General features: G+C 36.8%; 1 protein-coding gene across 4 annotated transcripts in view; it reads right to left on the minus strand.

The window, feature by feature from the left end:
* The window catches only part of ABI3BP (ABI family member 3 binding protein), a 199,234-nt gene that overhangs the window by 21,621 nt on the left and 161,686 nt on the right, over positions 1-15,927 (minus strand). For all 4 annotated transcript variants that reach the window (XM_088140806.1, XM_088140805.1, XM_088140804.1 and 1 more), the window contains 5 exons: positions 15,254-15,355; positions 11,901-12,011; positions 7,606-7,734; positions 2,520-2,585; positions 186-398 (listed from right to left, as the gene is read on the minus strand). In XM_088140806.1, the coding sequence (XP_087996932.1) occupies positions 186-398; positions 2,520-2,585; positions 7,606-7,734; positions 11,901-12,011; positions 15,254-15,355 (621 nt within the window). The remainder of the gene's footprint in view (positions 1-185; positions 399-2,519; positions 2,586-7,605; positions 7,735-11,900; positions 12,012-15,253; positions 15,356-15,927) is intronic.

The following is a 15,927-nucleotide window of genomic DNA, read 5'->3' on the forward strand; positions in this document are numbered from 1 at the left end:
TCATCTGTTAATTAATTAAGGTATTAATTTTAGTTAGAATAGAAATCAGAGAGCTAGAAAAATTAGATGTTTTAATAAAATAGGCTAAAGAACACCAATAAGTCCCCCGCTTTTCAAAACAGTTAGGAAGAAGAGTGTGTGTTTACCCAGTGCCTGGACCGTAACAAGACAAAAATCTAGCGAACCTGTAACAGTTTCATTTTCTGGTTTTTTCCAATCCAGTATGATAAAAGATGGACATCCCTCAACAGTCACCACAGTGAGGTTCGTGGGAGGTTTTTGGGGGGCACTAGTAGCCAGGTCTGTGTTGTCCCCCATCTCTGCTGGAAAGTGCTGCAGAGTATCTGTGATGGAGCATGGAGTGTCTTCTTTTTTTGGCAAGTATTTCACGTGGTCACCTGAAGAGACAAGATCAGCATTTAGACTGAGCATGAAAAAGATGATAAAGCAATCGAAATATATCACTTTAGATGGTGGTATATTACTTTAGTTAGTTGTTCACAAAGAGAAATGCTTTTCCGCAAAATAATTTCTCTATAAACTTCTTAACGAGAGAATACATAGATGCTAGCTTGGAACCCTAACCCCTGATATCTACTTAGAAAAAAACACAATGTTTCTATGTTTGATCCTTGGAAGTATTTGGCTGCCCAAAATGTAAAACAGAAGCCTCAGATCCTTGAAATATGCTTACTTTCCAAAATGGGTAAAGCTAAAATCAGAGCATCTTTGTCAGATATCTCTTTTCTCTTTTACATCTGAAAATATGATCTGTGCATCTAAATTTGTAAATTTCTTGGGTCCTGCCTACATCTTCAGTTAAGCCAGAAATAAATTTGGTCAGCACTGAAACAGGGATGTTATGGAATCATTGAGATTTGAGATCGTTTTTGAAATGGCACACATGCCTCATATGAAGAGTTAGGAGTTTAGATATGGGATGCAAAATGTTGTTGTAGGGAGTATATATGTCCAGTAAGTATTTACAGGTTATTTGAGCTATTTATTTCAATAATTCCAGCAATGTACACCCACACATGCACAGACATATAAAAGTATGTATTTCTAGGAAGACTCATCTGCAGGAAGAAAAGTTATTGGCCTTCGCTTTCATGGAACAGAAAGGTATAAGAACACAGCAGCAAGGGAATTGTTCAGATTGAATTCCTTGGTTGTTGTCAGAGTCTCTCAGTCTGGACTCTTTAGCAAGAAAGCAGGCTAGAGTCAAACTGACATGGGCACGGGACAGCAGGAGCTTAAATGATAAGTGGATATACACCCTGTGACTTAGTCTCCAAATCTCAGTCAGTTCTCACTCAGTAAGTGATAATGGCTATTCAGAATGCCTCGGTGTTTACTGAATGAAGTTGAGAGGTCTTTTCTGCGCAGACATTGGGATACATAAATTGGCAATTCTGTACTGGTGCTGGCATAGTCTAGTTACCAGCCACTATTCTGGTAACTGAAGTGAGAAGAGACAGAATAAATATTTCATGCAACAGCACTTCTACGTTCTACAATGAGTTTCACTAATTTTATTGCCTTCTATGAGTCTGTCATTGCCCCAAACCTCAGAAAACTGTCTACAACAAAGCTGGCTGCATGTCTCAGCACAGGGACACCTGCTACTGTAAATCTCCTGGGGAGGACAGATCTATACAGCAGCATTTGGCTGTTCCTGTCACCTAATAGTGTGGTCAATAGCTGTTCCTGTCACCTAATAGTGTGGTCAATAGCATATCTCCATATCTCCTCTTATATGTCTCTTGCATGAATAGTTGCAAAGCTAAAACAAAACAAAACAAACACTTCATACTATAACAAATGATCTTAAGATGAGAACCCCTGAAAATGACTGCCAGCTCAAAGGGAAGGACTGCCAGTTAGAAGGAAAATGAAGTTTTATTAAAGAAGAATTCACTTTAAGAACATGGAGGATAAAAAAGATAACATACATTGGCTGGTGTGGGTCTTCCGGGCTGTGTGTCTGTGTTCTGGAAGTTTTGTTTCCTGACGTTTCGCCAGCATCTGTGACTGGCATCTTCAGAGAGCAGGAGAACAGACAGGAGCAGTTCTCTCTGTGCCCAGGATGATGTGACCCTTTTGTGGGTATTTATAGAGATCTGAAGGGGGATTGGGGGGATGGGGGGTTGGGGGGTGAGGGGGTTGGATTAACGAGTGGCTGTTTGTTTTGGTGTCAGAAAAGCAGCCACTCGTTAACCCAAACCCCTAACCCCCCAACCCCCATCCCCCCAATCCCCCTTCAGATCTCTATAAATACCCACAAAAGAGTCACATCATCCTGGGCACAGAGAGAACTGCTCCTGTCTGTGCTCCTGCCCTCTGAAGATGCCGGTCACAGATGCTGGTGAAACATTAGGGAACAAAACTTCCAGAACACAGACACACAGCCTGGAAGACCCACATCAGCCATCGTATTCCGGCCATGAAAGCCTTCGACTATACATAACATACATTGCCTAACAGATTTTTTTGTATGAGATAGATTTAAAGCATACCTGTATACCTTGGTGTGCCTGTAATATCAGTCTCTGTTGTAGGGACAGAACTGAACATTGGGCTACCTAAGCACAGAACAATAACAGGTCATTAGTGAAAGCCGCGGTTTGCAACCTTGAAATAACAACTTCTGTTCAAAATCTCTCATTTTAATTGTACCTCAATTTTAAAACCTCTCCTTCAGACATGCTTGGAGTCATGTTCACATTTCCTTAGGACTGAACTAAATGTGGCATTATGAAAAATAAAGCTTTGCATTGCTGAAACTATGATAATCTTAACCCAAGAGATCAAATTCATGATTGCTATTGTAGTAACTTCATAATGTTATTACTCTTTATAACTCCAAAAAGAGATGGTTTTTGTTTTTGCTTTTCTCTGAATTTTTTTTGGGGGGGGGTTGTTTTTTTTTGTGGGGGAGGTATTTCAATAATCTAATTGTTTGGCTGTCTCTGTAGGGAGGGCAATGCTTAAAAATGCTGGAAGTAGACTGAACTAATCCTTCCTTTTAAAGCATGCCATTTCATAATAGCTAGGGAAACATATAAACAAATATTCTGCTAGGAAAAAAGAATGTCAACTAAAATTAATGGAAATTAAGTTATATATTATATATCATATTGGTAACTATAACAATCAGTCTGAAGTAGCTTGCCAGATATACAGTACAGGTCCTTTTGAGATAAGTGAGAATTAACACAGCATTTTTATAATGCTTCTAGAACTGATTGAAGCAATGTGAGATACCATTCGGAAATGAACGATTCACATTCTTTTTAGCATGAGTATGTTAAACTATGTCAGGTTTACTAGACATTTGCTAACTAACTCATTCCTTGTAATGTGAAGGATGGATTCTTGATATCAAATGGGTATTCACAGTTTTGTGATGCTGAGTAGAATACATAGTTAAGCAGATCCAACATAATACCCTAAGAAGAAACATGCTGGATTAGATCAAAATTCTATGTAAACCAGCCTTCTATTCCTAACAGTAGTAAACCAAATGCTTATGGGGAACCCCAAAGCAGGATGTGAGTGCAATAACACCTCTTTTCATGATGGCTGGCAAATGGTATTAAGAAACCTGAAATTAAAAAAAATCATTTTTAGGCTAAAAATACATACTGACTTTAATTTTTCAGAGCTATAGCATCAAAGTTGTATTATGCCGATAAACATAGCCATTATACCTAATGATGATTTGTCTACACAAGTGATTTATTTTACTTAGATTTGTCTATGTAAAATAATTTACTGTATATACAGTATATATTTTCTTCACTTGAACACTAATAGCACTTCACTTCTTATATTCAAATCAATCTGTTATTTTCAAAACTGCAACAGCTTCCACAAAAGTACCTTAACTTGGACTGTACAGCAATATATGACTTTGAAAATGGCCTTTAATTTTTTAGGGTGACATGTGCCAACAGCTTTTTTGTCGGTTTGCAATTGATATTCTCTGGGTGCATACTTCTAACACTTTAACAGAGCTAGTAACTCATTCTCCAAATGACTTTCTGGATACTGGCTTCCTTGCTAAAACAACAGGATGCTACAGAAGTGGTTTGCCATTGCCTCCTTCCTAGGGCTGAGAGAGAGTGACAGGCTCAAGATCACCCAGCTGGCTTTGTGCCTAACGCAGGACTAGAACTCACAGTCTCCCGGTTTCTAGCCTGGTGCTTTAGGCACTACACCAAATCAGCTCTCAATATACCTATCTAATTTAAGAATATAAGAGCCCTGATGGATGAACCCCCCATCCCCCTGCAATCCATGTACTCCAACTATTTCTATGGAAACTCCATAAAAAGCACATGAATGCAGAGCAACACCTTTTTGTGCATATTCATCAGAATCTATGTATGATAGTATTTAGGATAATGGAAGAAATGTACAGCTATTAAGAATAGTAGCCACTATTGAATGTATTGCCTTGTTGCATTAATTGAAAATAAGTATATACTTTCATCTATCCTGAATTGCATGCTGTAACCACAGCTTTATCAAATACGATATAGTATGTTTGTATTGTAAAAGAATCCATTTTCTCCACACAAAGCATATTCTATGTTTCCATTACTTTTTGTTTCAAAGCTTAAAAAACACATAAAAACCTTTCCCATAGGAGAAATATTACAGCCCTTAGACAATTTTAGTTGGCCCTTTCTATATGCTTGTAATGGACTTTGTTGCAGAACAGTAATCAGAGATATGTGTAGTATTCCAAATGTGGTTTGTAGTATATATCAATAGAGGAATTAACAACCTGTGTCACTGAATCACAGTTTCTATGCTTCCTCACCACTGACTAGGCTAATGAGAGTGTCTGATCAGATGTCCTAGATTAGTACAAAGCTGTTAAGGATAATTACCTTTTATTCTTTTTCTAATTATCTAAACAAAACCAATGTCTTTTTCACAGCAGGCCATTATGCATCTTTACAATACCTTACATTGAATCACATTTAATATTTTTACAGTTTTAAAAAATCCCTTTGATGTTCTTCACAATGCCTTATTATTTTAACCATCCTACATAATTTTTTAATAAATATTTTTACTGAACTTTAAAAATACAAAGATAAAAAACGAATACAAACTAATACAAATATAAAAAAGAAAAAGTGCAGAGAAAAAAAAAAAAGGGAGAGAAGGGAAAAAATATAAAGAAAAAAAAATGACTTCCCCCTTCATTAAGACAAGTACAAACAATTTCAGTACCTTATCACCTTCTCTAACATTTCAATCAAAAATCTCTTCGTCCCATATCTCATCTTATATCTATTAGCAAATAATAAAGCCTCATCATTCAATCTTATTCAGCAAAAGTTCATTAAGAGTTACCAGAAATAACAATATGTATATTTTAACTTTAAACAAGTAAATTGATTTCATTTCCCTTTCTTTTCTTTTCTTTTCTTTTCTTTTCTTTTCTTTTCTTTTCTTTTTTCTTTTCTTTTCTTTTCTTTTCTTTTCTTTTCTTTTCTTTTCTTTTCTTTTCTTTTCTTTTCTTCCCTTCCCTTCCCTTCCATTCCATTCCATTCCATTCCATTCCATTCCATTCCATTCCCACAGTAACTTATCATTTTGTCTAAAAATACCAAAAAACAAAACAAAACCCCACCTCTTCTTCCCATATCTTATCTATAGACTAATCTTTAAAGCCTCGTAATTCAGTCCAGGTCAGGAAAAACCCATTAAAAGCTACTAGAATACACACACACACACATACACACACACACACATATATATTAACCTTGATCAAATAAGCCAATTTTATAATTCTTCATTTTGGTTTTAAAAGTCTAGATGTTTATTCCTTTTAAGCAGTGTTCCAAAAGCTGATTTCTTTTCATTCTCTCTTTATCTTTTCTCAGTAACTCCCTCCTAAGTATAACACATCTCTTTTGTAGGTCTAAAATAACAAAGTTGTCCAAGTCACTCTTCTGAGTTGAAGTACACACAGTCATTCTTCTGATTTATTATTTGTGTGTCCCTTTTAGCTAATAAAATGTCAGCCAGTTTCATTTGTAAGTCCTGTGTAACATCTTTGTCAATATCATTCTTGTACCCTGTCATTTTTAAATCCATATCCAAAACAGCCTGGTTCTCAGTTGTATCCTCTTCTATCTCCTCTTTTAAACTGATTTTTATAGTAGCAGGCAAACCTAAGAAAAAGTTCTGAGCACACTGTTGCCAAATATCCTGAATTCTTCCAGAGTTAAAATACTTTTCTCCATTCTGTATTAGTGGGTCTTCTTCTTTAATTATAATCTTTATTTCTTTCTGATTGCCTCTAGTAACCAGCCTTCAAGGTCTTCTCTTATCATGTTTTTCTCTAATCCACAACATTTCCATGTTGTGTAAGAAAACACAAGAAACATTCCCATGTTGTGTAAGAAAGGTTTCTTACACTTAGATTCAAAATCTTCATATATTTTTAGTAGGATTTTAAACAAACCACAGGAAGGATTCTTGTAATTAGTTTCAAAATCTTATTTCCAGTCAATCTGGCCCCTTAGTCTATTTATAACTTTCCAAAATCAATGTTCTAATCACCCTTTTGCTGCTTATTTCTGAATATTTTTTTTTTATTTAAGTTCTTAAACTTACATGAAATTTCCTTCACTGAGGATTGAAGAACAATCACCCAGTGTGATGAAACCTGTCTTTCTGAAGGTTCTTAATATCCCAAAAGCAATTTACAAGCCATTTCCAGAAGAAGTGATGGAAGCGGGTGAACCCAGTCTCCCTTTGAAGACTCTCAACCATGGTTTGGGCAAAGCTGATTGTCCCGGCCTTCAAAGCTCTAAAACTTGCTGGAGACTGCTGCTGTATGTTCTTGTCATGGGGACCATCTGTATGGAGCACTATGGGCAATCCTAAGTACTCCCCTTTATCCAGGGAGGAATTTTGAGGTGCCAATCAGTTCATCAGCTCCTTGTTCTGCCACAGTCATTGGCTCCACTAAAAGTAAAGCCTTCTTCAGTCTGCCATTGCTTACCCAGAAGTCCAACCATCCTACATAATTTGATAAACTTGGGCACCCTACTGTTCACCTCTAATTCCAAAGAATTTATGAAAATGCACTAATGTAATGTAGCTGCTGAGTGCCCCCACCAACACCTTGCAGGTTACAGCCCTTTTCTGTGAAAACTGACCAGTTTTTCCTACATTCTGCTTCCTGTTCTTTGGTTGATTACTTATTAAAAGTTTAGCAAAATCATGTTTGTTTTGCATTTCATATTTGTCTTTCTCAGGCTTATCCCAGTATAAAAGGAATCAGATTGCAGAACTTACTGCAAATGATTGTCCTGGTGTCCCTTTAAACAACATTAAACCTTCTCCCAGCATCCAACATTCTAAGAGTCAACTCAATAAGACTCCTCTTATGGTTATTCCTAAAACATGCAGAGGTAAGGTGTGGAATTCAACAGAATAATATAAGAAAATGTCCAGTGATATTTGGAATGATATCATAGCTATTGGAATTGATATTCATTTATGCATTAAGCTACAAGACTGACATTAATAAAAACACAAAGAAAACTTGGAACTGTGCTATTCCATTCTTACTGTAATCTGGAGAAGAAGCTGCTGTAGGTAGCTTTTTAGCTGAATTTGTTTTCACAAGAGAACCTGACCAAGTGGGTTTCGCTACAGAAGGTGTGAGAAATGAAGAAGCTCGTGGCATCAAGATATTTCCTATTTGGAGAAAAAAGGGAATTTAAATATCTAACTGGAATCTACACAGGCTTGATTTAAAATAAACACTATAAATGAATAAAAATTAATCAAGAGGATTACTTAAAATAGAAACGTTCCTTTTGAGTAATTTTACACAAATAGAGGCAGCTATGAATTCTCACCCAGATATCAATTCTCGAATATAAGTGATTAAGGTATCAATGTATTTATTAAGACATTTCTAGTGTTCCATATCTATATAATTTGTAGTTTATTTTCCATTGATTATCATATGCTATTGTATGAAATGAAAAGGTTAAACAAAGTAAGCATGATTCAGCTGATCTACAGTATATAAAATAGATTTATGCCCATTGTGGGGGGGGGGAACTGAAACAAATAGGCCAAAATGCACTTTACAAGGCACAGCTATGTACTGATATTGTCTGCCCACATTTAATGTAATTACTTGACTGAAATGTCCTCTCTTATGGTGCGCTTGAATCTGTATGCTCACATCCCCATTCTGAAGGATTTAGTAACATGTAAATATTTCTGTAAAATCTCTCATTGAGTTCCTATTTGCTCCTCCAACACAAACTCCTTGGCTAGCCCACAATATCTCTATTATTCTCCCCTATGTACTTGTCTAGGTCCACCACCCTCTCTACACATTTTCAATCCCATTAAGGGACCTTTTCCAGTTGCTACCTGTAATGGCATGATATCTACCTCTTTTTTCTCTAACACCTACCTTTTCCATGAAACCTGTAACAAAATTCCTAACCCACATACAGTAATTTACTGTAGCCTTCTCAAGCCTGATGTCAAGTAGATAGTATGCTCCCAACAAAGATCTGTAATCTCTAAACAGTGTGGTAACATTGACTGGTAATTTTGAGTCCAATTTATTTGGTTCCTGGTTCACCATGATATTCTTTTTGTTTAAAATAATTTTATTAAGAATTATATTAAACAGGTAAAACTAGTAAAGGAACCTAATACAAAACTACATAAAAAGAAAAAAGAAAAGAAAAAATATTGCAGAAGTGCTGGGAAAAAAATCCCCCCCCGCCAAAAAGAAAGAAGGAAAAAGAAACTTCCCCCTTCATCCCCAGCAAGTATATTCAACATAAACAACTTATTACTATCTCTTCAAATACAACCAAATGCATCTTCATTCCATACCTCGGACCATTCTCTATAAACTCATCTCTAAATCTTCAGCTCTGCTTATTAATCAGCAAAGGTCCAGTAAAAATTAACAGAAATACCTAACAACATAAGTATATCGTCTCCTTTCCATTTAATCAAAATCCCTCTAATCCCTCTCTTTAGTAATCAAAATTAACAATTAAATATTACAAAAAAAGAAAGACAATTAAACATAGTAACCCCTTATTTACATATCAAAAATAATAATGTAGATATTGCAAACTAATCCATTACACTCAGTTAACCATTTCCAAAAAGAACTATCCAGTCAAGATAACCATTAAGCATCACCAGAGATAGCAACTCATTATTTAACCATAATCAAATAAACCAATTTTATATATTCTTTTCTTATTCCTCCCAGCAATCCTTAAGTCCCATAAATACGAGGGGGGACCCAAAAAAACCCAGAATTTATTTATAAAAAATTGTGTATTTATTTTTACATGTTCAAACTTCAGTCACCTTCAAAGTACTCTCTGTTTGATGCAATACACCTATTGAGACATTTTTTCCACTGCTCAAAACAGGTTTTGAACTTGTTGATCTTGATGCCTTTTAGTGCTTCTGCCATTTTTTGTTTCACCTCCTCCACATTGGCAAAACGTTTCCCTTTGAGGACTTTTCATCCCGGGAAACAAGAAAATGTCACACGGGGCAAGATTGGGTGAATAGGGAAGGTGGGGCACAAGGGTCATGCCATTTTTGGTCAAAAACTGCCCAAACACTCAGTGTGGTGTGTGTAGATGTGTTGTCATGGTGGAAGAAACAGTCACCTGTTTGCCATAATTTGGGACATTTCTTCTGCAAATCGTGATGCAATCTTCTCAAAACTTCCAGATAAAAATTTGGTTGTCCGTTTTACCCAGAGGAACAAATTCCAAGTGCACAATCCCTCTCACATCAAAGAAACAGATGATCATTGTTTTCACGTTTGACTTCACTTGTGCTTTTTTGGGTCATGGGGATGTGGCAGTTTTTCATTGGCTGGATTGCTATTTCATTTCGGGGTCGTAGACGTAGCACCAAGATTCATCTCCGGTTATGACTTTTGAAAAAAAATCAGGGTTAGCCTCCAACTTCTCCTTCAAAGCATGACACGCAGTCAAGCAATTGTCTCTTTGTTCAGGCATGAGCAAGTGAGGCACAAATCACCCATCACAAAATAGGCAAACGTGTTGAAAAAGTCTCTAAAAAAAAACTCACTGAAGCCGAACGCAGCCTCTCACAACAACCCAGCTGGTACACTGATGCAGATGGGTTCCTAGGACATTCACCTAGTGGGGAAGCCTATACTACAAGGCACCCGCCCTCCAGAAGATAATTCTGGATTTTTTTGGGTCCCCCCTCGTAAAGTTCTAACTTCTGCTTTCTTCTATGATCCTTGTCTTTTCTCCCGGAGTTCTTGTTATCTTTATCCAAGTCCATTTGTAATTTCTGTGTAGTAACTCTAGTAGATCTCTTAAATTCCATTACAAGAGGGTAATCCACATCACTCTTTTGATACATTATTTGTACGTCTTTTTTAATTTTTAGATGATCATCCAATTCCATTTGTAAATCCAATATTTCCATCTCTTTCTTATATGTTATTTATTATTATTTATTAAATCAATTTACCTAGCCGCCCATCTCACTACAGGTGACTCTGGGTGGCATATTACAAAGTTATAGTTTTTAAATCCACATTAAAGTCCATTTTGGTTATCTTTAAAGGGACTTGTTTCTCTTCAATAACAACTTTTGGTTTCAGTATAGAGTTAAATAGTGCAAGCATTTCTTGAGCCAACTTATAAAATGTTTCCTTTAAAGTAGCCATCTGGTGCCTTCTACTGATCAACCTTCAAGGTCTTGTTATCAGCTTGGAAGCAAGAGAAATATTCCCATGTGAGAGGATCTTTCTAATTAACTTCAAAATCCTTCTTTAAATCAATTTCATCTGAGCCTTTAGCATTTAAAAACTTTCCATAAACAACACTATAATCATCCTTTTGCTGTATATTGCAAAAAATAAGGATCTTACAAAGCTGGAAACACATAATTTTCTTTCTTTTTAAATGGATTGAAGAGAACTCAGCCAGCAGATGCTAAACTTGTGGTTCTGAAGGTTTTTAATATTAAAGAAACAATTAAAAAAATTAAACTCCAAAGTGATTAAAAAGATGAGGTTTGGTTGAACCTTGAGTCTGTAAAAGGCTGCATTAACAGCTCAGAGCATTGTGGAACCCGTGACTGCCAGCTGCTTGGAACCAGCTGCAAAAACCTCCGTTTCTGCCATCTACCCACAAAAAAACAGCTGTTTGGAGTACATATGGGTAATCTCAAGATCTGTCTTTGATCCAGAGACAATTTTGGCAGTCTGGATCCTATATCCAGCTTGCCTTTTCAGCTGTAATGCCCCCCGCAATCTGTGGAGTGGCGAAAATGCAGGACATTAGTTCTCCATTCCTTGCTGGAAGTCCATTCTCCTCTTTCTTCTTGACAGAGTTGCAAACAGGTGAGAACATGTCCTTATTCATCTTCTCTGTATGGATATAACATTATTTAGTGGCGCTATTCAAAACTGTAGAGTTATTCCACCTTTTCTTCCTTAATATATATTTTTTTTCTGTGAGAAAAAGGACATTGGTAAAGTCTGTGTGTGTGTGTTGGGGGGAGGAAATAGGAGAATTATACATGGCAGATAATGATTTCTTCACTGTTCATCAATCCCATGAATAACACAGGAACAATAAATATTTTGCCTGGGAGCACTATAGGATGTTTGCAAAAGATTGTCATAGTTCAAATGAATGTTTGGATGACTGATCACATGAATATCAATTGCATTTAATCCAAAAATAAAAAGTATAATGCTTGTTTTCTAGTTACACTGAATATAAGTACTCCTTGAGCATATATAAAGAGAGCCCTGTGCATTATGACAATAAACTTAAGAAAAAACTCTGTTGCTTATGAGGCTGACATACCTGAACTGCTAGGTTTACCAGTCACAGTGTTGGGTGGCAAAAGTCTTCTTCGTATTGATGTAGGCCAGGTAGGAGCTAAGGGAGGTCGTGGAGAACCAGGTAGTGTAGCTACTGTATAATGTTACAAGACACCACTGTTAATGGAGGAACCACATACTGTGCAATCAGAAAAAGAAAAACGGCTAATAGCTACACTTCTCAAGCAAATTTTTAAGGCATAAGCTTCAGTGAAAAAAGCTGCAAAAGAACATAAAACATAGACAGGAAAGAGCTGAAAGGTGTTATTTTGAAGCATTAAATTTCTTGCATGAAAATGTGCATGCATCTGGCATAAGACTAAACAAGAATGCAGCAAGGCAGCTAAACAAATTTGCTAGAATGTATGCTTCTTGTTCAGTTAATAATATTTACAGACTTTGGCTGTACTATATTACTAGGTAACAGAACAGGCTGTCATCATGGAGGAAGTTAAGTCAAGGTGAAACACAATGCCCATTTTCTCTGGAAATATGACCACTGCTTATGCTGCAGATATCTATGGATTGGGGCAATAGTGCAATGGTAGTAGTGTTAGTCAGGGGAACTGCACAGGAGAAAAAAAATTACCTAGCAAACCGCTCAGTGTAGGTCTTTTCTTAAAAGGTGTTCAGTGCATTCATGCAGTGGCAAATGAGGGAAATGAGGGAGGAAGGCTCTCCCCAAGTTCCTTCTCCAGCTAGTCTGACCTCCTTGAGGTAAGGAGTATGGTTTGAGATGAACTGAGATGAAATTGAATAGCTGCATAAAATACTTCATATCTAGTTAGCCAGATGCTTCAGATCTTCCTATGTGCACAAATATTCTCATTGTTTGTTTAAAGTCTAGTAGAATTATGCTTTAATTTTTAATTTATAAACACTAGCTGTATATTGTAACTGCAGTAATAAGTCTGTTTATATGACTGCACCTGATTTTATGACATTCTTTGCAGTGGTCATTAAGCAAATATAAATTAATCCCTTTGTCGTTAATAAGGATAAAATCCTTTTTTAATTTTTAAAGCCATTGCTTTCATGCATTCCTTCCAAGCTTTAATTCAGTAGGAGCAGTTTTCCAAAAAAGGAGAAGAGGACGGCAGAGGATGAGATGGTTAGATAGCATCACTGAAGCAATGAGCATGAAACTGAGCAAACTCAGGGAGGCAGTGAAGGACAGGAAGGCCTGGCGCAATATGGTTCATGGGGTCATGAAGAGTCGGACACGACTTAATGACTAAACAACAACAAGTTTTCCAAAAGTTAGTATAGCAAGCTCATGCATAGCTTTAGCAAGACTGTATTATATGAATTAAAGATCAGTAAAGACAAATACTGAAGAAGCATTAAATAGCATTTATTGAAATAATTGAAAATTCATATAATATATAAATTCTTTTCACCAGCATTCTACCTATATCCCAAAAAGCAATTAATCATCCAACTGAATAAATAATCAAGAAAACATTAATTTATGCATACTGACAGGTAGTCCTCGACTTATGATCACAGTAGGGACCGGAAAATTCATAATTAAGCGGTGCAGTCATTAAGTGAGGCATCACATAACTGCACCTGATTTTATGACATTTTTTGCAGTGGTCATTAAGCAAATCACATGGTCGTTAAGTGAATCACATGGTTCCCCATTGATTTTGCTTGTCGGAAGCCAGCTGGGAAGGTCACAAATGGCGATCATGTGATCCCAAGATGCTGCAACTGTCGTAAATACATGCCGGTTGCCAAGTGCCTGAATTTTGATCACGTGACACTGTGATGATCATAAGTGCGAGGACTGGTCGTAAGTCACTTTTTAAAGCGCCATTGTAACTTTGAATGGCCACTAAATGAATGGTCATAAGTCAAGGACTACCTGTACTGCAAAGTGTCAACGGGGCTTATTTCCAAGCAAGTTTAGAATTGGGCTACTGATTTTGTGTTAAATTAAAATGGTATGGACAGTAAACACTATAAGCAATTTTCCTGCCTCCCCTTTCCTTCTGTAATGTCTATGCTCCTTAAAATCCGGTCCTCTGATGTAACTATCTGCTGTAGCTAGAGAGACCAGAAATTTAGCACTAAAGTAAAAACTAGTAACCATCTGGAGAAAGGCTGGGAAGGTGGCAAATGCCCTGCCAACTTTGAAAGACCAGGACTCCTGATGTTTTGCCCAGTTGAAGCCATTTTGCAGAGATTCCATTATTCCTGAGGGTGACAGGAATACTATGGGAGCCCTTAAGGGTGGTTATTGGATGGGCTAATTTGTTCAGGTATAAATATTGGGAAAGAATCAAGGAATGGAGAGAAAAAAGTTTTTGCTTTGTTTTATTTATTTTATTAATTCTGACTTGGCATTATGAGATTTATCAGATAAAGAGCAGAGAATGGAATATGGCCTGAAAATAAGTATTAATGTAGTAAGTGATTAAGAGATATAGTGGTAGGAAACAACCTGGGTATTGCAGAGAAAGCTCTTGGATGGCACCAAGGAAATCAGTGACAGTAAACATGGTCAGCCTAAAATTCTTGCTTTTTAATGCCAGGACATTTTTTGGTAGAACATCTGGTATACAAAATGAAGGTGCTGCCCTGGCATGTATTATAGATACCTGGCTGGAAAGAGGGAGATGAAATTAATCTCTCCCAGGTCTTCCCGCTGAGTTATTCTGTAATGTATAAGGTTAGGACAGGAAGGTAGTGAGGCTGCAGTCTATAAAATTCCATCCTGCTGATTAGAAGCTCTGTCTGATCTGCCAATTTAAGGGTTTTTCCTACATTTGGATGGTTGTCACAGTACACCATTCACTCCTCTGAACAACAGTGTCTCTTCACAAACTGCCTAAGGAGATGTCTGTTGGAGAAATATACTACCCTGAAGGACTACTTGGGCTTCAGGGTCCTCTCTGAGATTATTCAGTTAGGAGTGGCTTAAGATTTTATGTTTGACATGAACAACCATGGACCTGTCTCAGTTGGTATCTGGTATCATGCATGTAGCAGAGTACTCTCCAGTTCTCGTATTCTGTTTGGCTGGAACTAGTGATCTGAAAGCACAGATATTTGTAACTCTATTGTGGATTCTCTGGTCAGTTTTATAGTGGTGGTTGCTATAAATCTCTGTAGACCTGAATGACTAGGACATATGGTCTGGAATGTGGAGACCCTGAAGGTTGACACTATCAGTCCTAAACACATTCTTCCCTCTATCAGAGCTAAATCAGCAGCTTGGTTTTCAAACCAAGGTAGCCAAAAGCAAGGCAGCTAAATCAAGAGATTGCTACTCATCCTTTTTACCCATGGGAAGATTCAGCAAGATAATGCATGGTGAATACACTTTACCTGGTTTTTTTCTTGTAACTGAGGAATCCAGTGGTATTCTGGACTTAGTACTAGAGCTTGTACTGAGAGGCTTGGCAACACCTTCATTTGTTAATTTATCACCTTAGAATTAAACATAAAGATAAATGTATCAGCGGCTATTAGTCACAACAGCCATATATTATCTCTCTAATCAGAGGCAAAGTGTTTTTTGATACCAGTTATGTGGAATATGAGAAAGTGAGTACTATTCTACTTGTATCTTAAGTGCTGGATTCTTATAGGCCTCATATAGGCCAATATGAGAATAGAAAGCTACACTGAATTGGCCTATTCATCATGGCTTTTCTTATGCATACATCATACAACTGCTGTACTCCTACTCTGTTTTTGATTCAATTCAATATTCCTGTAGTTTTAATTTGAGGCTCATAGGTAGAGTAGTCAGGCCACTTAAAGACAAAATTTTACTCAAGCATCAAACATTGTGAATCAATTATTTAATAAAAACAAGCTATATGAAGAACATGTCTCTACTGATCTCCTGATTAATCCTCATAAGTCCACAAATTAAATAGGGTCAGTACATGTAGCAGAGCACAAATGAAGACTGTGAAGGGAACGGTGGGGAAATGCTATGCAACTTTCGAGTTAATTTTTGGAAAATGGAGATTTCCTTCTCTCACTTACTTTAG

The sequence above is a fragment of the Python bivittatus genome, unplaced genomic scaffold, assembly GCF_059951505.1.
Source record: "Python bivittatus isolate LINGU-HERP-01145 unplaced genomic scaffold, Pbiv_v1 ctg000340_np1212, whole genome shotgun sequence".
NCBI lineage: Eukaryota > Metazoa > Chordata > Lepidosauria > Squamata > Pythonidae > Python > Python bivittatus.